The 23,005-nt window shown below is 44.1% G+C and overlaps 1 protein-coding gene across 1 annotated transcript; it reads left to right on the forward strand.

Annotated features, from left to right (window-relative positions):
- Positions 1–868: 868 nt before the first annotated feature.
- On the forward strand, positions 869–22,990 carry mtus2b (microtubule associated tumor suppressor candidate 2b). Its single transcript, XM_089013605.1, has 12 exons — positions 869–1,024; positions 1,105–1,284; positions 8,196–8,279; positions 9,256–9,425; positions 13,122–13,188; positions 13,444–13,658; positions 14,630–14,735; positions 14,799–14,872; positions 14,961–15,059; positions 16,060–16,179; positions 16,314–16,411; positions 21,123–22,990. The coding sequence occupies exons 1-12, from the start codon at positions 1,000–1,002 to the stop codon at positions 21,328–21,330; spliced, it is 1,446 nt and encodes a 481-aa protein (XP_088869731.1). The 5' UTR covers positions 869–999; the 3' UTR covers positions 21,331–22,990.
- The last annotated feature ends 15 nt before the right edge of the window (positions 22,991–23,005 follow it).

The raw sequence follows: 23,005 nt of genomic DNA on the forward strand, positions 1-23,005 counted from the left end.
GTTTACTTCAATTTTGTTCAAATTACCATCGTGACGGGTTTGGTTTGCAAGAAAATCAGAATCAGAATCAGAATACCTTTATTCGTCCCACAATGGGGAAATTTGCAGTCCACAGCAGCAATTGAAAAGGGATGCACAATCCTTATTTATGACATGAGAAAAATTTAGAAATTTAATATCTATTTTTGTTAGCGTCACAGACGTTTACATGATTGATTTGCTTTTGCAGGCAATATGAAATGAGGTGCTGGGCCCGATCTGGCCCACGGGCCTTGGGTTTGACACCAGTGGCTCAGACTTTATGCCCCTCAAGTCAGAGCGATCCTTATCATTTCAGGGTTGGGGTTATAACTTGAGCTCCATTGTGGTTAAGTCCAAGTTCTGCAATCCCGTGTCAATTTTAGCGTTGATGGTGTTTTAAGTCAAAGTCAGCTTTATTGTCAAATATGCTAATATAAATGACACACAGCACAGATGAAATTACTGTCCTCTCGGACCCAGCGTGCAAGGCACTTACAATGACTTTTACAAACATAATAAACACGAAAACGCCAATTTGCCGGGAGAGAGAGGAGCCGCTGCGTGTTCACATGCCGCCATCATGGGAAAAAACTCATAACAAATAATATGACAACACAAAGACAGAGTCATTCATTCTTCAGCACTTGCTCTGCCCTCTGTGGTCTGAAGCAGTTCTAGATGAAAGAGGAGAGGATCAAAGCATCCTATTCAGCAGTGGATTGGAACGTCATGGTGGAATGTGCACGTCTACTACAAGCTAAATGTTGAAAGCAAATATGAAGCTTTAGCATCCATTGACAATGTTTTTTTTAATAATCCGTGCCGGAAACACACTTTTCACAGCACACCTCTCAAGATGGATCCAGCGTCTACCGCTCGCCAAGATGCACGAGGCCTCAGCTGGTCTTGGGCGCCGTCACCCGACAACCCACAGCCAAAACACGAGTTCAGCAAACTTGTCCAAAGTCATCACCGGTGATGCTCGGTTTCCTGGAAGCTCCCGGTGAGAAGCTTTTGAGGTGTCTTTGGTGGCTCGCCTGCTGCTACTTTTAACGTTTTCACCCTCCTCATCCTTCCTTGCAGGAGAGCAAAGGAGGTCAGGTCCGGAAACCTTCTCCAGGAACCTTTTGCTGACATCGAGCCAGTCTGGCCTCCGCCCTCCAGGGTTTTCTGCCCTTCCTCCCGCAAGAGTGACGACTGGGGGCATCATGAGAAGCTTGTCGTCTATGTCCAATGACGGCAATGCTTGCCGAACGACACAGAGTAAGTTCCTACTTCCAATAATAATAATAATAATAATACCTTTCATTGATACCTTGGCTTACGAACTTCATTGGTTCCCAGAAAGTGTGTGTAAGGCGAAAAGTGTGTATTCCAAACATTAATTTCCAATAGGAAACCATTAAAATGAGAATACTGTAATCCGTTCCCAGGTCTCCATAAAACATAAATTTCAACTAAATAAGCCTTGAAACTACACACAATATACCTTATTTTATGTATAGGATAGGATATGCCTTCATTAGTCTCGCAGTGGAGAAATTTACATTTCACAGCAATAAATGTGCTATGGTATTGTAATTAAAGAAATAAACTGTACTATATAATGAAGTCGTTTATTTACCTTTGTGATGGTCGTTAATGGCATGATGGAATGGATAGATTTTTGCTGAAAGTGTCTCAAGGAGCTCTGGGTTGTATATCTTAGAAGTTGTGATATTGCAAGAGCTAAAGATGCAGGCAGACACACTAGAAACGTCATTAATACCTGGTTCCCTTGCTTGTGTATATTGATCCGAATTGTTAAAAAAAAATACAAAAAATAATCCATCGCTCCCTCCTGTTTTGTTGCAAGGAGCTCACGTTGGGCCTCCAGCATTTTTTGTTGTAATAAAAAATTCGCCATCAACACGAAATTTTCAGACCAAACAAAGTATTGCAAAATGCATTGAAGTGATTCAAGGGACAGTGAGACTTCAGCTTACGAACTTAATTGGTTCCCAGGCAGAGTGTGTAAGCCAAAAAGTGTGTATCACAAAAAAAAATTCCCCTAGGAAACCATTAAAATGGGAATAATCCATTCCCTGGTTTCCATAAAATATACTTTTCAACTAAATAAGCCTTAAAACTACACACAACATACCTTATTCTATGTATAATAAATGTGCTATTGTATTGTAAAGAAAGAAATAAACTTCGTTGTATCATAAAGTCACTTTATTTACATTTGTGATGGTCGTTGATGGCTCTTAATTGACGCCTGTTGCTTTCTGACTTGTAAGGTCTGAGGAAACTGAGGCATCACATTATCATTCATCATGTTGATGATTCTCATAGCCTTTTCTGGATGGAACTGTTCAATAAAAGCCTGCACAAATCAAATCCTCTGTGTTGAGGACCTCATTATGGTCAGCAACAAGCTCCTCGATGTCATCTGCATCCATTTGGAGTCCCGTAGGTGCTGGCAGAGATTTTATTACAACAAAAGGCGCGGGTCCGATGATTCCACAGCCGCGGAATAAAACGTGTCATTAGTCACGTGAAAGCATCGACTAAATAACACCTTTGTGTAAACTTTACACAAAGGCGTTATTTAGTCGATGTGAGAAACACGAACGAGGTGTGCGTTTGTGGCGTCACATGTGCACACCGCGGCTGTCATGTGAATCGCAGCCTGACATATCTCTCACACTGTGTGTCACTTCCCTGAGAGTAACATTCTTCATTTCCACCATTGCCACCATCCTTCGCCTAAAAGCTTTACAGTGTTCTGTAAACTTTACACAAAGGCGTTATTTAGTCGATGCTTTCACGTGACTAATTACGCCGAAATTGTCACGTGCGAGTTGACAGCTGGGGCGGCGCCGCCGCTCGCGACACTTCAATTTCATTTCATTTCAACAAGTCGCTGAAGCTTTACACTGTACAGCTTTTAGGCGAAGGATGGTGGCAATGGTGGAAGAGAATGTTACTCTCAGGGAAGTGACACACAGCGTGAGAGATGTGTCAGGCTGAGATTCACATGGCAGCCGCGGTGTGCACATGTGACGCCAGAAACGCACACCTCGTTCGTGTTTCTCAATGATCTCCTTCTCCTCTGTGATTTTACTTTTTGTGTCTTCTCCGGCTGAACACGAGCCTGTGGAGGTTTTTTTTTCGGTCCCATAATAGTAAAAGTATCTGCAAAAAAGCTCCTCGGAAGCGATGGACGTATGAATTCAGAGAGAGGGGGCGTGGAAAGTAGCGCCAGCTGGAGCGCTGTTCGGTCGTGTGTTTCCGCCGAAGATCACTCCGCCAGATCCGAAGAGCACTCCGCCAGCCGTGGTGGGTGTGTAAAAAGTATTTCAAGGTTTAATTTTCATAAATTTGACGTTCGTAAGACGAAAAGTTCGTAAGATAAGGTCTCACTCAATGTGCCCTCTAAGCTGCGCGCGTGCGCAATCGCGCACAGCTTGCACATAGCGCACAAGAACATCTGTGCAGCGCACATTTTGCAATGTAACTCAATGAGTGACAGGTGTCCAGCCAATAATGCCGAACAATTTACGTACGTGACGCAGCTAATCGGAGCAGAACGGTGCGAATGTGCCCTGCCCATATGCGCCGTGATACTGGCGTGAAACTGTTGTGTAGCCACACCGTACTCATTCGTGATGGGAATTCCGGCTCTTTTCAGGGAGCCGGTTCTTTTGGCTCGGCTCACTAAAAAGATCCGGCTCTTTTGGCTCCCAAATGGCTCCTCAGTTAGGAACCGGATCTCTTTGTTCACTTCAGAGATCCGGCTCTAAGAACCGGCTCGCTCGCTCATAGCAAAATGGCCGGCAGGAGATGAAAAAGAGCACCGTACTAACCGGATTATCGTAAAAACCACGAATCATACTAAACGGAACTAATTATACATAAAAAGACTAGAAATGTGCACGGGAAATGAAAATAGTTTCGTAATAAGCATTATTATCAATATAAACGATATCGATATAACGAGACTTTACGATAAATACATAAATCAACTAAATAAATAAATACATACTTACACTAAGCACATAAATAGATAAACACATTAATAGAAAGATGTATAAATAAATATACAAATAAATAACATTTTAAAAAACTGATGTTTTTTTTCCTTTTTTTTAATCTTCTTTCTTGTAACATTACTCTTGTAAAGAGTGGTACAGATGCTCCCAAATCTACAAACATTCGGGTTACAAATAACGGTACATACGAACATTTTGCGGGTCCAGTATGTCGAAAAATGTTCGGACAGAGATCAGAATCAGAATCAGAATCAGAATACCTTTATTCGTCCCGCAATGGGGAAATTTGCAGTCCACAGCAGCAATTGAAGAGGGATGGGGTTGGGGTGGGAGTGAAAGGATAGAAAACAAGATATTCTAAGCATAACAAAATAAAAATGTCAACTGTATACTGTGCAAATGTAGATGTGCAAAAACCGTTCTATAAACAAGACTGTACATAGTGCAGAATCAAGAGATGCATTTAGATATATTGCAACAACCCATATTTACAAGTGTCCAGTTTTTTTTTTGTTTTTTTTTCACATGTGATCATTGGGAATTGTGAAGCCTGACAGCAGTCGGTAGGAACGAGCGGCGGTACCTCTCCTTCTTGCAGCGCGGGTGTAATAGTCTCTGGCTAAAGGAGCTACCCAGAGCTGTCAGGATGGGCAGGAGGGTGTGGGAGGGGCTGTCCGTCATAGCTTTTAGTTTAGCTAGCGTCCGTCTGTTGCCCACCTCCTCTAGAGAGTCCAGCGAGCAGCCCACGACAGAACTGGCCCGCTTGACAAAGCGCTCCAGTCTTTTTCTGTCCCGGGTGGTGATGCTGCCTGACCAGCAGACAATGCCATAGTGGATGGCTGATGCCACCACAGAGTCATAGAAAGTCTTTAGGAGTGACCCCTGAGCTCCAAAAGACCTCAGTTTCCTGAGGAGGAAGAGGCGACTCTGTCCCTTTTTGATTAGGGCATCCGTGTTTGTTGTCCAGTCCAGTTTATTGTTGAGAGTAACACCCAGGTACTTGTAGGAGGTCACCCTCTCAATGTCCGAACCCTGGATGTTCAATGGTGCAGGTGACGATTGTTTCCTGCAGAAATCCACCACCAGCTCCTTGGTTTTGCCAGTGTTGATCTGGAGGTGATTCTGCTTGCACCAGTCCACAAAGTCCTTTGTCAGTCCCCTGTACTCCCTATCGTCTCCCTCTGTAATGAGGCCGACAATAGCTGAGTCGTCAGAGAACTTCTGAAGGTGGCAGGTTGGGGTGTTGTAGTTGAAGTCCGAGGTGTAGAGGGTGAAGAGGAATGGAGCCAGGACTGTTCCCTGCGGCGCTCCGGTGCTGCAGAGAAGCCTGCCCGACTCACAGTTCTTTACCCTCACGTACTGTGGCCTGTTTGTGAGGTAGTCTGTAATCCAGGATGTGAGGTGATGGTCGACTCCGGCATGCTGCAGCTTGTCCCCCAGTAGACTGGGCTGGATGGTGTTGAAGGCACTGGAGAAATCGAAGAATGTGATCCTCACCGTGCTCCCAGCATTCTCCAGGTGCAGCAACGCCGTATGGAGGAGGTAGATGATGGCATCCTCCACACTGATGCTGGGCTGGTAGGCAAACTGCAGCGGGTCCAGCGATGAGCTTGCCAGCGGTCGCAGGTGGGCGAGGACGAGTCTCTCCAGCGTCTTCATCAGGTGAGACGTCAGCGCCACCGGTCTGTAGCTGTTGAGCTCTTTGGGGTTGGCAATCTTGGGCACTGGGACCAGGCATGACGTTTTCCACAGCTGTGGAACTCTGCCCAGCTTCAGGCTCAGGTTGAACAAGTGCTGGACAATGTCACACAGCTGGTCGGAGCAGGTCTTGAGGAGTCGGGAACTGATGTCATCCGGACCTGCTGCCTTCCTCACCTTCATCCTCCTCAGTTGGTTCCTCACCTGCGCAGTTGTGACAGACAGGCAGGAACCAGGAGGCAGAGTGGCGGCTGAGGGTGTGACAACGGTTGGGAGGGCAGATGTTGGTTGTGGAAAGCTGGTCGTGAGAGGGGGCAGGGAGGGTAAGGCCACAGTGAGAGTTGGTGCAGGTGCAGCTACAGGTGAAGTTGACGGTGGGCCGGGGGCGGCTGGCGTCTTGTCAAACCGATTGAAAAAGCGGTTGAGTTCATCTGCCCAGTCCTTGTCTTTTTCGTTCAATGTCACTGGGCTTTTGTGGCCTGAGATGTTTTTCAGGCCCTTCCAGACACCAGCGACATTGCTGGCTTGCAGCTGCTCCTCCATTTTCATCCTGTAGGCCTTCTTCCCCTCTCTGATCTTCCTCCTCAGTTGGATCTGCACGGCCTTCAGTTCCTCTCTGTTGCCCGACACAAAAGCCCTTTTCTTCTCCTTCAGGAGGACTTTTATGTCGGGATTAATCCATGGTTTGTTGTTGGCAAAACACCGCACAGTCCTGGTGGGTACGGTGTTTTGTTCACAAAAGTTAATGTAGTCTGTGATGGTGTTGGTGAGTGAGTCAATGTCTTGCTGAGAGAACTTATTCTACTTATTCTATATATATATATAATATATAATATATGTGCTATTGCATTGTCATGAAAGAAATCCACTGCACTGTATAATAAAGTCACTTTATTTACATTTGTGATGATCGTTGATGGCTCTTAATTGACACCTGTGGCTTTCTGACTTGTAAGGTCTTACGAAACTGAGGCATCACATTATCATTCATCATGTTGATGATTCTCATAGCCTTTTCTGCATGGAACTGTTCAATAAAAGCCAGCACATCAACTCGATGTCACCTGCATCCACTTCGAGTCCCGTAGGTGCTGGCAGAGATTTTATTACAACAAAAGGCGCAAGTCCGATGAGTCCATGGACCCGGAATAAAACGCGACAAAAGTAGACGGGTGAGAGCGATCCATCCAGCCTGTCAAGCTAGGCAAAATAAAATGGCACACTCGCGATCCGGGAAAGCAACAAACTTACGCGATCGTGGCTAACAATCACCTCGGGCAAAGCAAACTCTTGGACTTGCCAGCACAAGACACAGTGAGGCGCGAGGCGTCGTAATCATGTCACTGGTGAGGTGACAGCAACTCGTTGAAATGTCCCAGTATCGGTGATCAGGGGATCAACACGCACACCTCGTTCGTGTTTCTCAATGATCTTCTTCTCCTCGACTGTAATTTGGTTTTGTGTCTTTTTCGGCTGACGGAGGTCGGGAGCGGTGGCCCCGCCCCAGCTGTCAACTTGCACGTGACAATTTCGGTGTCATTAGTCACGTGAAAGCATCGACTAAACAAGCTTTTTGCGACGGAGGGTGGCAATGGTGGACGGTATCGGGCTCTTTATTTGTGGAATGGTCGTAGAAAGTTGCTCTCAGGGAAGTGACACACAGCGTGGGAGATGTGCCAGGCTGAGATTCACATGACAGCCGCTGTGCGCACACGTGACGCCACAAACGCACACCTCGTTCGTGTTTCTCAATGATCTCCTTCTTCTCCTCGACTGTTATTTTGTTTTGTGTCTTCTTCGGCTGAACACGGGCCTGTGGTGGGATCTGTTTCGGTCCAATAATGGCAAAGGTATCATTGAAGACGATCGACATGTGCACTCATAGAAAGGGGGTGTGGAAAGGTAGGCGGCTGGGACGCTGTTCGGTCGTGTGCTTTTGTGTTTTTCCGCCGAAGATTACTCCACCAGCCGTGGTGGGAGGTGTGCATCGCGAAAATAGTGCGTATGCCAAGGTTTAATTTTAATAAATGTAACGTTGGTAAACCGAAAAGTTCGTAAGACAAGGTGTTCGTAAACCGAGGCCCCACTGTATTAAGTGAAGTTGGGTAATTTCCGTCAGCACACTTGACTGTCTAACCTTTGAGATCAATATCATCCATAGCAATAAGAGAATATGATAAAACAGTTTTGTCGAAAACTTGACACGAGCAAGTGTTTGTGCGTTTACACCCCTGAGTGGTCAGAAATGGTATAACAGCAACTTTTTTTCCTCCAAGGAATTTCATGAAGTCACATTTCAAATGTAAACAGGTCTTTTTTTTATCCCAAATCTGAATGGAGTAGAGTATTTCTGTTAAAATCTAGAAACACTGTTTTACAATTCTAAAACGTCAAAAGTGATTCATTTTTTTATTTTGTATTTTTATTTTTATTTTGCAGCTTGGAGAAAAGAGATGGTGAAGGAATCAGAGGCGGCCTCCCCCCAAAAATGTGCAGTGGTTTCCTCCAAACCTCAATCCCCGAGTGAGTTCCTGCAGATTGTATTGACTGCCCGTATCATGTACGATATGTGTGTGTGTGTCTATGTGTGTGTGTGTGGGGGGGTCCATACAATAATAATAATAATAATACATTTAATTTATAAGCGCCTTTTAAAACTCTCAAGGTCACTTTACAGTCACAGGAAGTTTTTCTGTAGGTGCGCATCGGCAGCCACACACGCCAGCGTTCACTCAACCTGGAATAACTGAAATAGATAGAAAGCTAACTAGCTAGCTAATAGTTTATCGCTAATAGATAGCTAGCCAGTCAGATAGCTAATAGCTAGATAGCTAGCCAGGCAGCTAGATAGCCATATACACTGTAGATAAATAGCTGAATAGCCAGATAAATAAAAAGTATTTGTCCTTGAATATTTGTCCATTCAAAATCATTGATTGTACTCGCTAACAATTTCCAAAGACAGCGATCAATCAGCAGCATACTGCATGTGCACATGATTACTTATGCCCACTTCAACCTCTAAAAACAGCAAAAGTATTATCCTCGTCATGCAAATGTCCCCATTGTGGGACTATTAAAGGTGGAAGTAAGCAGTTCACCATCGTTTCATGCCAAATTGCATGGTCCCGGTCGCCGGAAAAGGTGGTGGGCAGGGTGCGGCTCGTAGCCAGTTCTTCAATCGTCATCATCATCATCATCATACATCTCGGGCATGCACTTTATTCCCCGAGCCAGGGGAACTGCCCGCCAGCCCGCTGTTGCCATAGCAACTGACAGACATCCTGCTGCAGACGAGCGCAACACACGTCAGCTTTTTAGATCGCTTGTGGTATTCACACGTTTTGAAGTCGGGGGAGATTCCTTCACCTCGTGAAAGAAGGTCGGGATTGTAATTTACATTCGGGGGAAAAAAATTGTCGTTGCACAGCTGATAAAATATGATTGTGAATCCTCGGCATCGCGAGTGTATTTATTTCCCCGTCTCACATTGCTGCAGTGCGCGGGCGCTCCGGGTCGTCGCAGGAAGTGGACCGAGCGCTCATCAAGCTTCTGAGGGAACGCTGCGAGCAGCAGGCCCGCCAGCTGCACGGTCTACAGGCGCAGCTGAGGAAGGCCTCGCTGTGCATGAGCGTCTTCTCCATCACCACACAGCACTTCTGTCAAAAGGTGGGTGCCTGCCACGCCCTCAAGGCCGCATGCAATGCATCCGTTTCCCATTGGGTTCGTCCTCATTTGGATCGCGGTCAATCATTGGCAGGTTGGCTGGATATTTGAGTACATGGCACTTTTCGGAAGCCAATGCCGATAAACAGTTAGCGAGCCCAAATTGACGCTAACACCACGTCAAGGTGTTTCAGACAGCGTAGTAACGACCGTGGCTTGAAAGTGCCAGATCTTCACCAAGCCTCGCTTCCAGTTCTGGGCAGACTCTCTTGAGTGGTTTGAGAAGAATCAATCAATGAAATGTTTTTTGAATGCACTCACTTTTTTTCACGACCAAGAAACCTTTTTTTTTTTCTCCAGATTTTTTTGTTGTGACGTTGATAGGGGAGCATCAACGAATTGTTGACTTTCATCCATTTATGGACGGGCTTTTGCACACGGGTTCATTTGTATTGTCATTCTATCTTCTATCTATCTATCTATCTATCTATCTATCTATCTATCTATCTATCTATCTATCTATCTGTCTGTCTGTCTGTCTGTCTGTCTGTCTGTCTGTCTGTCTGTCTGTCTGTCTGTCTGTCTGTCTGTCCGTCCGTCCGTCCGTCCGTCCGTCCGTCCGTCCGTCTGTCTGTCTGTCTGTCTGTCTGTCTGTCCGTCCGTCCGTCCGTCTGTCTGTATCTATCCCGTCCGTCCGTCCGTATCTATACCTATCTATCCCCATCCATCCATCCAATAAATAAATACATAAATACATGTATTTATGTATTTATTTATGTGTTTATTTATTATTAGGTTTATTTATTTATTGCTGTAAATTGGGAATTTCTTCATTGTGAGATAAAGGTTTTCTGTTCTTAAGCCTTTCCCTTGTTTTTGATGGACACCTTGGCCTACGATGCTACTGTATCGTAACATTTGCATTCATAGTTAACTTTTTTTTAAGTAGTACGTGACATAAACAGTTCAAAACAGTTTTATTTCACTCGTCCCTCCCGGAGATGCACTCACACACTCATGTGTAAGCTTTTATCATTTGTAGCCGATTCATGGAGGGGGTTTAAAGGGTTAAGGAAAGAAGAACGGGGCGTGCTCTGTTGAGTCTGCTTGCCCAGTCTTTGTTCCAGACGTGAGCAGATGAGATGAGGCTCACCCTCCTCCCTCCATCTCCTCCTCCTCCTCCTTCTCCTTCTGCATCTTCCTGCCGGTTAAGGGATGCTGCAGTCCGCTAGCTTGTATGGGCCATCGCTGTTCTCGGCCACCTTGTCTGGAGGGCACGGTAAAGCCGGCAGGTGGAGAATCCCTTTTGAGAAAAGTGCGATTGTGTATGTGTGTGCACGTTTTATGATTGTGTCAAGTCAGTGCCTGGCTTTTTTTTCTTCTCCGTAGTCCGATTTGCTTGGCTTGGCTTGCTGCTCTGCTAGGTCTTGATTGCGTTGAGTTTCCTTCCTGTTTGGCCAATTGGATTGGAAGCACTTTGCAAAGCCTTGTGTTTGTGAGAGGTAAAATTAAGGTTAAACATTGTGTGTGCGTGTCAGATGTGTTTGAATAGAAGTTGTATGAGGTGGGTATTTCCGCCCACCGTTGTCATTGGCAAGCAAATATAATCAACTGTACTATGTATGAGAAGTGGTTTGACGTTCAGAAGTAATGTAATCATGTGGAGTAGATTGTTTAAAAAAAGTACAAACACAAAAAAGGAACAAAGTCGGGCCATCGGTGCAGCTTTTATTCCCCAAATTCCAGAACAATTGTCAATATTTTTTTCCTGTAGAAACATTAAAGCATATTTGGAAAATGAAAGACAAAAATAAGCAAATAATTAGACATATTTGACGGTTGGCTGGGCGGGCAGGGCGGGGCCCCCAGGATGGGTGTGATCTGTGCTTTCTTGATGATGAATTAAAAAAAACAGAATAGTCCTGTGTGAGCTCATAAGATGGTTTTGAAGAAGAATAAGAAAACTGATAGAATTATTTTATATGCGCATCCTTAAACATCCAATGTTACTTATCTTCTACTCATTTGTATTTATCTAGTTTAGTCTAATTTGTTAATCCCTCCATATATATAGAGGGATTATATATTATATATATAATATATTATACAATAATAATAATAATAATAATAATAATAATAATAATAATAATAATAATAATATATGATATATATTATAAAAAGGGGCAGGCAACTTTTCAGAGTTGCCTGCCCGGGTGTCCACTAACTTTTTGTCATGAGTTTCAGACAGATACACATAGACATAAACACGTGTGTGAGAGAGAGAGAGAGAGAGAGAGAGAGAGAGAGAGAGAGAGAGAGAGAGAGAGAGAGAGAGAGAGAGAGAGAGAGAGAGAGAGAGAGAGAGAGAGAGAGAGAGAGAGAGAGAGAGAGAGAGAGAGAGAGAGAGAGAGAGAGAGAGAGAGAGAGAGAGAGAAACTCATGACAAATAGTTAGTGGACACCCAGGCAGACAACTCTGAAAATTTGCCTGCCCCATTTTATAATATACTCCACTTTCTCGGCGCCTTTCAAAACTCTCAAGTACATTTTTCAGTCAGGGTGTAGGCCGAAGCAGGCTTCTGATTGGATGCCGGTGCCGAGTATGCAAATTGACAAACGAACGTTCGTTTGGCAATTTGCATATTCGGCACCAGCAGCCAATCAGAAGCCTGTTTCGGAGTACACCCTGACTGAAAAGTGTACTGGTGAGTTTTGAAATCCCGCTGAGAAAGTGGAGTCAACGTGGCTAGTTGCGTTTTGTTTGTGGTTTTTGTGTTATTGAATGAAACAAACATTTGATTTGAAAAAAAATCACTTTTTTTTTCTTGATGAAGTTGTCAGCCATCCGGGCCGAGATGTTTTGAATCTTGTACGCCCGACGTAAAAGTTGTACGCCCCTGTCAGACACTATTTCAAACACTCGTGTGTAAAGTTTACCTTATAACCTTCCGTATTGGTATACCAATACTTAAGGTACTGTTACTCAACCATTCTTATTACAGTCTGATCATTTTTTACTCTTCTATCTCATCGCTTATAGGTCCCTTTTGAAATGATGTCATTCCCGTATAAATAAACATCTCGGCTGGGGGGAGAGAAGAAGCTTCTCACTCAATGGCCCTACTACTTCGACCTCACAATGTCTCTGCTGTCCAAGATTAAAATAATCTTTTTGTCTATCACCTTGATTCCTTCTGATTTTACTACCATCTTCTAACACCGTGAAGAGCAATGAACCAGAGAGAAAGATCCATCAAAAACCTTTATTTGTCTCACAATGGACGAATTCCAATTTATTGCAAGAAGCTATCTTCTTTTCCTTTCGACTTTTCCCTTCAAGTGGTCACCACAGCGAAACAGTATCCTCCATCTGCAGAGGTTTGATTCACATGTTTGTTTTGGCCAAGCTTTTACATCGGATGCCCTTCCTGACACAACCCTCTGTATTTATCCGGGCTTTGGGCCGTCACAAGAAGACACTTGCTTGTGTCCCCTTCTGGTTACATAACTAGATACTTTAGGAACTTATTAAAGATGAAGATGGTCATTAATGGGCTCCCAAACACAAAATGGTCATCGGTAAAGCAACAATCAAAAAAGCAAAACAAGTTATGAAAGGAAGAAAAGTCAAAAATGTCGGGGACACAATTTCAATTTGAATCCTGACTAACCAAAATGTAACGCTGGTGCCGTTTTGCAGAGCGAGAGTGCAGCAGTGAGGGAAGGGGAACTGTCCCAAGAGCTCGCCAGGATCAGGGATGAAGTGGGTAAGTGGGGGCCAGGGGGGACATGCGCTTATGCTAGATATCTGCTACCCTGCCATCGTAATTCATTTGGTTTGAAACTACTTTCACATTCTCCATCCATCGTACCGACCTGGACATTGTCATTCGTGATGTTCTTTTTTTTAATCTATTAAGCGTCATTGTTCAAACAAAATCAGACGAACAAAACAAGCAATTGAAAAGTTGCGACTTTGATGGTGAGTCCAATGAGATGCCGCGTGTGACGTGTGACTCCAGCTTTCAGCGTGTCCCACTGGGAGCAGCTGGAGCGGGAGAAGCGGGAGCTGGAACAGCGTTTCGAGGAGGAGCTCAGGGGTCTGCGGGCCGAGCAGCGGGTCCAGCTGGGAGCGCTGGAGGAGCGGCTGAGGGCGCGCCACTCGGCCGACACGAGAGACCTGCGGGCCCTCCAGCGCGCCCAATTGGACGACCTCAAACTGCAGCAACGCGAACAGGTGAATCTCCTTCATTTTATTTCTAAGCACCTTTCAAAACTCTCAAGGACACTTTACAGTCATGGAATAATAGTTTCTTCTTGCTGGGGGTACTGTTGAGAAAAAAAATCATGAAAAGCACGGTTTCAAACTACAATGATACCTCGGTTTACGTACGTTTTAGCTAACGAATTTTTTCGCCTTACAAACATTAAATTCGCGAGAATATAATCTTGTCATACAAACTAGTTTTCGGGTTACACACGAAGCGCCACAATGGCTGGCAGACTAGTTTTCGGCGAAAGAACACCAAACCACACGGCCAAACAGCGCCACCTTGGCTGCCGGACTACTTTTACACACCCACTTTCTCTGAGTGCATAGTATGGGCTATGCTAAGTCGACCATTGCTACGTGTGGCTCAGGGTGTTTCTGTGTTGTCTAAGCAACGGTCTCAGGCAATAAAAGAGGTTGAAAAACTTCTGTTGATTTGAATTAACGAAAAGCAGCTCGCTGGGACCGTGTGAGTGAGGGTATTATCTCCGAGAAAGCATGGCAACTTCCATGGAATATTATCAAGAGGCAACTACATCAACGTCCATCACAAAGGTATATAAAATGACTATATTATACAGTACATTTTATTTCTTTAATTACAATACAGTAGTGCATTTATTATACATAAAATAAGGTATATTTTGTGTAGTTTTAAGCCTTATTTAGTAGAAAATTATGTTTTGTGGGGACCTGGAAACAGATTATTCTCATTTGTAATGGTTTCCTATGGGTATTAATGTTTGGAACACACACTTTTCACCTTAAACACTCTTTCTTGGGAACCAATTAAGTTTGTAAGCGGAGGTATCACTGTATCTCTTGAAGTCACACAAAAATAGCCCCCAAGGCCCCGGCTGGGTTCCTGCCTTGAACACGCCTGTAGGTCCATAATATATTTGTCTTGAGAGAATTTCACTCTGATTTCCTCGCAACAGATGGCGGAGATGAACGAGAACCACGAGACGTCTCTGATGGAGATGGAGGCGACGCACAACGACACGCTAGCCACCCTGCGGGAAGAGCATGCCCGGACCATAAAAAGTAAGACGCAAACGTAACCAACACAAAACAAAAATGAATCTGATCTTCTGTGTGCTGTGTCAGATCTGAAGATGGCCCACGAGCAGCAAAGGAAGTCTCTGGAGGAGGAGTTTGAAAAGATCAGACTCTCTTTACAGGTGAAGGCCACAAACATCGGATAGATAAGGTGCTATCTCAAACTGGTCTCCTGAAATATGAAGTCTGTGGTTGCGTTTGCTGATCTAGGATCAGGTGGACATGCTGACCTTCCAGAACAGGAGTTTGAAGGACCGAGCCAAGCGCTTCGAGGAAGCCCTCCGCAAGAGCACCGATGATCAGATAGTGGTGAGAGGGGAAAAAAAAATCACTCAAAAACTCGGTGCAGATTTGTTCAACCCTGTCAAGTCGGCAGAATTTATGCCGCTAACATGACACTTTTGCGCTTTGTCAAAGGAAAGCACTCCACTTCCTGTCCCCTACTAAGTGGTCTGACGCAAAATTCTCAAGTGAAATAATAATAATAATCATAATACATTTCAGTACCTTTCAAAACTCTCAAGGTCACTTTACAGTCACAGGATGAGTTTTTCTGTGGGTGAGCTGCAGCAGCCACATGCGCCACCGTTGTCTCAACTAAAATAGACAGAAAGTTAGCTAGCTTGCTAATACATAAGTAATAGATAGCTAGCTTATCGATAGCATCCATCCATCCATTTTCCGTACCGCTTTAGCTTATAGATGGCAAATATATAGCTAGCTAGATAGCCAGCTAGCTAGATAATAGATAGAAAATAGATCGCTAGCGAGATAGCCAGATAGCCAGCTAGATAGCTCAAGTTAGCAACATCATGTAAAAACACCAGGAAACAGCGACCGGATACAACAAGAGCTTTTTATAGCGAACCCAGCAAGACAATAGCGAAGTGTACAACCCAATTTTTTAAGCCTCTTGAAATAATCAGATCAGGTGTGGAACGGCACTTCTTGAGCGACCAGAAAAACACCAAAATAAAAGCAAAGCAGCGAAAAATAAAGCAAAGCACAAACAGCATGTTAACAGTAGAAAACAACAACTTGTCGAAAGTAACCAACGAGCAAATATTAATGTGTATTAATGTGTTACACTTTGTACAAAAGAAAATATTGGAGTGAAAACAAACTCTGGCTGGCAAACCGGAAACTGTTTTTACACGTCCCACCGCTGATGGAACTTCCAAAAATGTGCCCACGTGATCTTCAGATCTCTGAAAAGTTTTTTTTCTTCAATAAAACTAGACAAATGGTTTCCGGTAAAATGGCCTTGGTGGAGGTCTGCATTGGGTGAAGGCAGATGTGTTGTTTGCAGGACGCTTTGGCGCCTTACAAACACATCGAAGAGGACCTGAAGAGCCTGAAGGAGGTTCTGGAGATGAAGAACCAACAAATCCATCAGCAGGACTTGAAGATTACTGAGCTTGAGAAAATAGTAAGATTTGAATTTTCCAAATTGCTTTCGCGCCAAAATGAACCGTTTTTCATGGGGATTGATTTTCTTCCATCCATGTTTTTCCTTTGAAGAATTTAAAGTTGTGTATGCTCTGGCCACTTGTCTTTGAGCAGGCTGAAAAGAATGCTCACCTGGAGGAGCGAGTGCAAGTGTTGCAGCAGCAGAATGAGGACATGAAAGAACGTATCGACAAGAACCTTGCCGTGTCCAGGTAGAAAACTTAAAAAACATTTTTTTTAATCACACACTTGCGAAACATCTTTTAAAAAAACTAATAGTAAAACGAAAACTAACTTCAAAGCCATGGCGGGCCGTGTATCTCACCCCTGGGCCTTCAGTAGTGATACATCTAAATCAATCCACAGCTGCGAATGTAAATAACAAGTGTGGTGTGATTTACTAGAGGATCCCGTTAGCCAGGAAATAACTTGTGAAGAAAGAAATACTGTCATTAAACTGTTCCGTGTTTTTACCATTAACGTGTGGATTCATGATATGAGGTCACAAGTTGCTCTTTCACACTGCAGAGAAGATTGAACAACAGGATGGATATCAACAATAACCTCATAAAATTGCAATATTTGCTATTTTCTGACATATTCTGAGCTGTCCGACCATTTTTTCTTGAAAATGGTTTAACAATAAATCCGCAACCAAATCCATTTCTTCTCCTTCAGCTATTGTGGGATGACGAAACCACAATTAAATCAACACAATGTATTTGCTTAAGCAGCTCGCTCCAGATACAGCGTGCTAGCTCTGGCCCGTATGCTCTGTTGACTGGTGATTAGCCAATGATAGTTTGTGAAAACTCTAATGATACCCAGGCCTGCGAAGAGGCCCTCCGTGTCACTTGAAATCTGATTGGTTAAAACAGGGGTCGGGAACCATTTTGACTAAGAGAGCCATACAAGCAAAATATTGAGGAATATTTTTCAATGAGAGCCACACACACACACACATACATAGTTGCATGTATGTGTATTTTCAACAAAATATCAAAATGTATTATCAGTGTCTGAAACTCATGACAAAAAGTTAGCGGACACCCGGGCAGACAACTCTGAAAAGTTGCCTGCCCTGTTTTTCACAACTTGAAACACAATAAGACGACTAATCGCAAAAATAAAACCATTGTTGCGAAGTATAAAGGATTTTTTAAATCAAGGAAGTACCTACCACAAATGCTCCCGTGCTTAATTTATGGTAAATGTCCCCTTGCTGAAGATTTTGCTCCTTTTGCCGTTTGTCGTCATGGTGCACAATGCAATGTTTGAGTTGCGTTGTCTGCTACAAGCCACATAACTCTCAAGTACACTTTTCAGTCAGGGTATAGTCCGAAGCACGACACGATCGTTCGTTTGGCAATTTGCATACTCGGCACGGCAGCCAATCAGAACTCGGCACGGCAGCCAATCAGAAGCCTTTTTCGTGCTTCGGACTATACCCTGACTGTAAAGTGTGCTTGAAAGTTTTGAAAGGCGCTTAGAAAGAAGAGTCCACGTGGTTTGTAGCAATTTGCTTGTAGCTTTTGCTTTATTGAATAAAACAAACATTTTTTTTTTTTTTTTTTTTTTTTTTGAAGAAGTTGTCGGCCAACCAGGCTGAGACTTTTTGAAAGTTTTACGCCCCAGGCCTCTGGGGAGAAGTTATTTCAAACACTGGTATTATTTAAAATAACTTAGTGATAATACCATTAATGTGAATGGTTTCCGTTCCTCGTAATTGGTAAAAATCAGGCCAAAATTGCGCACTGAAAGTTAAATGCCTGGTCCATACGCAAAGTTACTGCTAGTTAGACTATATACTGCTCATTAGCTTGCACGCTTGCTGTCTGCTATCTCTCTCAGAGTATACTGATGCTAACGTTAGCATGGGGTTTGTCAAAGTGCCACTAACATTCGACTGTTTCATCGATGATATTGTTTCATTGCAAATTAGAATCACAGCAGAACCTTTTCTCTCCACAAAGGTGACTCCTTCGGTCCATTCAACCTGAAGTGTATGATACTCGGCATCCTTTTTTACTTGTCGGGCTTATTCAAAAGGGGGCCTTTACCTGTTTCGACATCAATGACGCCTAAGTCAGTATCATCCAATCAAAATTGTGCTTTCAGCCAATCTAGGTCAGTATCATCCAATCGAATTGTGCTTCCAGCCAACTGCAGCTGAAACAGGAACTGTTCCTAAAACAGGAACAGGATACTAGTGCAGCGTGTTCTACCGGAAACAAATTCCTTGTGTGTTCTACATACTTGGCAATAAAGATGATTCTGATTCTGATTGTGATTCTGAAATGAATAGTGAAAAAGCGAGAATATATATTTAGTTGTATTTAGCCAGATGCAATCAAAAGAGCCATAAATGGCTCGCAAGCCATAGGTTCCCGACACCTGGGTTAAAGCAACAGACAATAGTTAAAGCAACAGTCATAGACAATGCATTTCATCCGACAGGACCCGCAAGAACTGATAGTGAAGGCTTTCAGGAAAATTTCTGACCCTGGTAACAAATGATGGCTGAAATGTGATTGGTTAAAAGCTTAAATACGAAAACACATCTGGAAGCAACACAACAGGGGAAACTGTCACGTTTTGCAAGGTGGTGATGGCGGGTGCGGATCCCAAAAAGCAGGCAGGAGGGAGCAGGAGGTTGTTTGACAAATTGTATTAAAATAAAGGTCAGCAGGAACAAAATGTAAAACATCAAAATGATCTAAACAGAAAAAAGTATCAAAAGAAAAACCAAGTCTAAAAAAGCGAGGTTAAACAAACACATGCACAGTATACAATGCATGCGATTGCAGACAAAGCATGCAACAAACAATGAACCGACACTGGATGGTCGTGCCGTGAGGCCTTTTAAGTGTCACTGATTAAAATGACCAGCACCTGCGAGGCTGCAGGCAGGGCTGACGTCGCTACCCGTTGGTCGCCAATCCGAACGTGGCAGTCCGCCACTGATCGGGACGACCAGCACCTGTGCAGGTGCAGGCGGGGACGACAGCGCCACCCGTTGGTCGCCAACCAGATCATGACAGTACCCCCCCTTCAAGGGGCTGCTTCCAGAAGTCCCAACAGTCTCCCAAAAGGTCCACTCGCCCGGGAACAATGGTGGAGACGGCAACCGCTGCCTCTCCAGCATACGACGGGCGGCGGCCTGGGGTGGACGAAGACGCGGCACGGATCGTCGTGGGCGTGAGTGCGATCCCTCTCGCACGTTCACGCGTAGACGCATGGCTCAACCCAGACGTCGAACTGCCAGGCGCAGAGTTGCACCCCGGATGGCCGTATGGGACCAGGTCTTGGCCGGACGCCGACGTGGGCGTGAACTGCCCGGCGCCGGGGAAACGAGACCAGTCCTGAGCCGCTCCAGGATCCAGCGGTGAGTGGGGTCTCGGACTGACGTTGCCGCGGACGTTGCACGGCTCGTCGTGGATGCGACTCAATTTGTCATGCACGACGACACCATGGCTGGACGTGGGCGTGCATTGCCAGACACCCAGTGTCACCCTGGACGGCCACCTGGAAGGAGGTCTCGGCCAGACGTTGACGTGGACGTTACGGCTCGTCGAGTGACGCAATTCAAACTCGACGAGGCGTGGGCTAACGTGGACGTAGCTTTGCCAGGCACAGGGTGGAAATGAGACGGGTCCGTTGTACCTGCGGGATCCGATGGTTGGTCGGTTTATTCTGTCAAGGTTTGCGAGGTGGTGATAGCGGGTGCGCATCCCGAAAAGCAGGCAGGAGGGAGCAGGAGGTTGTTTGGTCAAATTTTATTAAAATAAAGGTCAGCAGGAAGAACATGTAAAACATCAAAATGATCTGAACAGAAAAAAGTATCAAAAGAAAACCAAGTGTAAAAATCTGCCAAGGTTAATCAAACACATGCACAGCATACAATGCATGCGATTGTAGACAAAGCGTGCAACAAACAATGAACCGACACCGGATGGTCGTGCCGTGAGTCCTTTTAAGTGTCATTGATTAAAACGAGCAGCACCTGCGAGGCTGCAGGCAGGGCTGACGTCGCTACCCGTTGGTCGCCAATCCGAACGTGGCAGTCCGCCACTGATCGGGACGACCAGCACCTGTGCAGGTGCAGGCGGGGCCGACAGCGCCACCCGTTGGTCGCCAACCAGATCATGACAGAAACACAATGAAAGGAAGCTGAAAGACACTTTGGAATTATTTAACTCATTCAACTGTCATTCACAAATTTATTCGGGAATTGAAAATATGACGTAGACCGCCATTTCAGAATGTGTTCGGTTTTATTTTTCATGCTTGGGTGCCGATAAAGCACTGGCCATGGCCTCTGGCAATGTTTTTCTTTTCTTTTCACAAAGGGGCAGCATTTCCCTTATTTTCCATGTTAGTGCTTTGTTCCATGCAGCTTCAGCTCTTGTGAAAGCGCTACATAAATAAATATGTATATTTTATTATATTTTGGACAGCCGTCCTCATTTCAAGCTCATACAACTCCAGACCCATATAATTTAGGAATTAACATTTTTTCTGATGAAAGAAAACAGTCAAGGGTTTCTAATGGAGTACTGAATGTTTTGTAGTCCTAAAACTCAATATTTTGTGGATCCTGGAATTTGAGTGACAATGACAAAAACCCTGGCACTGGAGTGGATATTTTTGCAAATGTCTGGCAGTGACTGAGTTAATAAGGATTAATGGACAAAATATAATAAACATCAGTCTGTGATTCAGATATTTTTAGGCCAGCGGAGCAGGCCTTGCAGGGCCTGACGGCCCACCACTGCTTAAAAAGAAGCCTATTCACGTTAATAAAAAACAAAAAAATATATTTAACGAGCTCTAAAACGCCAAAGTCAAATGACAAACTTGCATATTCCTCATTGGCTCTTGGTTGTGAGCATTTTCACTCATGTATTTTGCATGTGACGGCAGGCAACTGTCGGAGGAGAATGCCAACCTGCAGGTTCACGTGGAGAAGGAGAGCACGGAGAAGAAGCGCCTGAGCCGCACCAACGAGGAGCTGCTGTGGCGTCTGCAGACGGGCGAACTCAGCCCTCGCATGTCGCCCAGCGGCTCGCCCGTCCACCGGTCGCCCTCGTTGCCCGGCTCGCCTGCCCGTCCGCACTCTTACCACCAGTGACCGCCAAAACCTCCAAACTACCGGGAACTTGAACAAAGGAACACGCTGACATCCTCCATTTTGCCTTCATTTGTCATTCCGTGACGGACAACAGACGTACCGAACAACGCAAGCTTTGCCGTTAGTTTTGTCCACCAGCAAGCTCCCCCAAGGACCAAACTTTTTTTTGAACGAAACATGATCAACAATCGAAGTCGAACTGGGCAGCTTCCATTTGGGCGGCACTTGGGGGCCAAGAAACCCTTGAAGTGAGTTGAGGAGCTTCATTTCGACAAAAGTAGTCTTTTGCCGCCATCTTGGTGCATCTATTTCAGTTTGCCATGGATTGAGTCCAACTCACTTGGACCCGAATGAACGGGATAGAAAACAAATGTCGTAATGGGTGCCTTGCTCAAGGGCCGTCGCCCCCATGTCAAGCATGGGAATCAAACCAGGGATCCTTCCGTCGCCACATTTTCATGTCCACAAGGAACACGGGTATTTTATTGTTGCATTTTGACCTGAGAAACCATTGCCTAAAGTGACAGCGCCAAGAATTTTGTGCTACTCAGCGCAAAACAGCAAATGGAACTCCATTCTGGGCTCAGTCAGATAAAGCGAAAGCCACCAAACTAATATGGAACCCACATAAACGTGGAATGTAGGCTGCCAATTTTTTTGGTCCTTTTATCAGAAAAAAAATATTTTAGATTAATATTCAAAATTTTAATTTGAAAAAGTATTTAGGCAAGCAATTTACTGCCTTTTTATTTATTTATGTATTTATTTGTATTTATGTATGTATGTATGTATTTATTTTTTGTCCCATGACATTTTTTCCCGCAGTCATTTTGTATGAAATAATTTTGAAGAATGACTATACAAAAATAGGTTCGAGAATTGCATCCCTTACAATAGGGTGGTTGAAAAATAAATTTAAAAAATGAAAAAAAGAAAGATAGTGGATTAGCCTTTATTAATCTGGCAGTGGAGAAATTTACATTTCACAGCAGCAAAGTGAGGAAAGGAAGAAGTAAAAAAAACAATACAGGACCTGCTGTAAAGGCAGCCACTCTCATGGCGCCATCTTAAAGTTAAAACAAAAAAAACTAAATAACAAATAATGCGACACAACACAATAGACACAGCCAGCCATTAAATTTTAAGCACTTTCTGCACCCTCTTTGTTGTCTTCGATGAAAGAGGAGAGGATCAAAGCATCCTTTTCACCAGTAGATCAGTGACGTCATGGTGAAATGTGCACGTCTGCTCTAAGCTAAATGTTGAAAGCAAACACGAAGCTATCCATTCATGAAGAGAGACTGTCTCACATCTTCTGTCCCACGTAAATCCGCTTAAATTGCAAACCTTCCACATATGATTATAATCTGGTTGAAATTGGACCGTAAAAAAGAAATTGGGATTTTGAAAGAGTAATGCAGCAAAACTATTCTTAAAAGCTTTTTTTAAAATAGTCATAATATTGAATGTATCTTTCTCAATGTGGCCCAAAACATCTTCGGAAAGGTCCTCGTCCGTCATCACTGAGAAGCTTGATTTGTTTCCGTTATTGTTTGTATTGCTTAAGATTGTATTGAAGGATTTGTCACATGGAAAGTATGTCCTCGTATTTTTCTTTGTTGTTGTTTTTGTGTGTGTGATTTATATTTCTTTGGTCAGATACGCCATGTTTTTT

Source organism: Hippocampus bargibanti, linkage group LG14 (genome assembly GCF_051943395.1).
Source record: "Hippocampus bargibanti isolate YZ-2025 linkage group LG14, ASM5194339v1, whole genome shotgun sequence".
Classification (NCBI taxonomy): Eukaryota; Metazoa; Chordata; class Actinopteri; order Syngnathiformes; family Syngnathidae; genus Hippocampus; species Hippocampus bargibanti.

Excerpts from the sequence above, each read along its gene's own strand:
- mtus2b (XM_089013605.1), top strand. The coding sequence starts at position 1,000 with ATGCTCGGTTTCCTGGAAGCTCCCG. Across the intron at positions 14,873-14,960 it reads AGATCAGACTCTCTTTACAG|GATCAGGTGGACATGCTGAC; the intron begins GTGAAGGCCACA and ends TTGCTGATCTAG. Across the intron at positions 16,412-21,122 it reads AAGAACCTTGCCGTGTCCAG|GCAACTGTCGGAGGAGAATG; the intron begins GTAGAAAACTTA and ends ATGTGACGGCAG.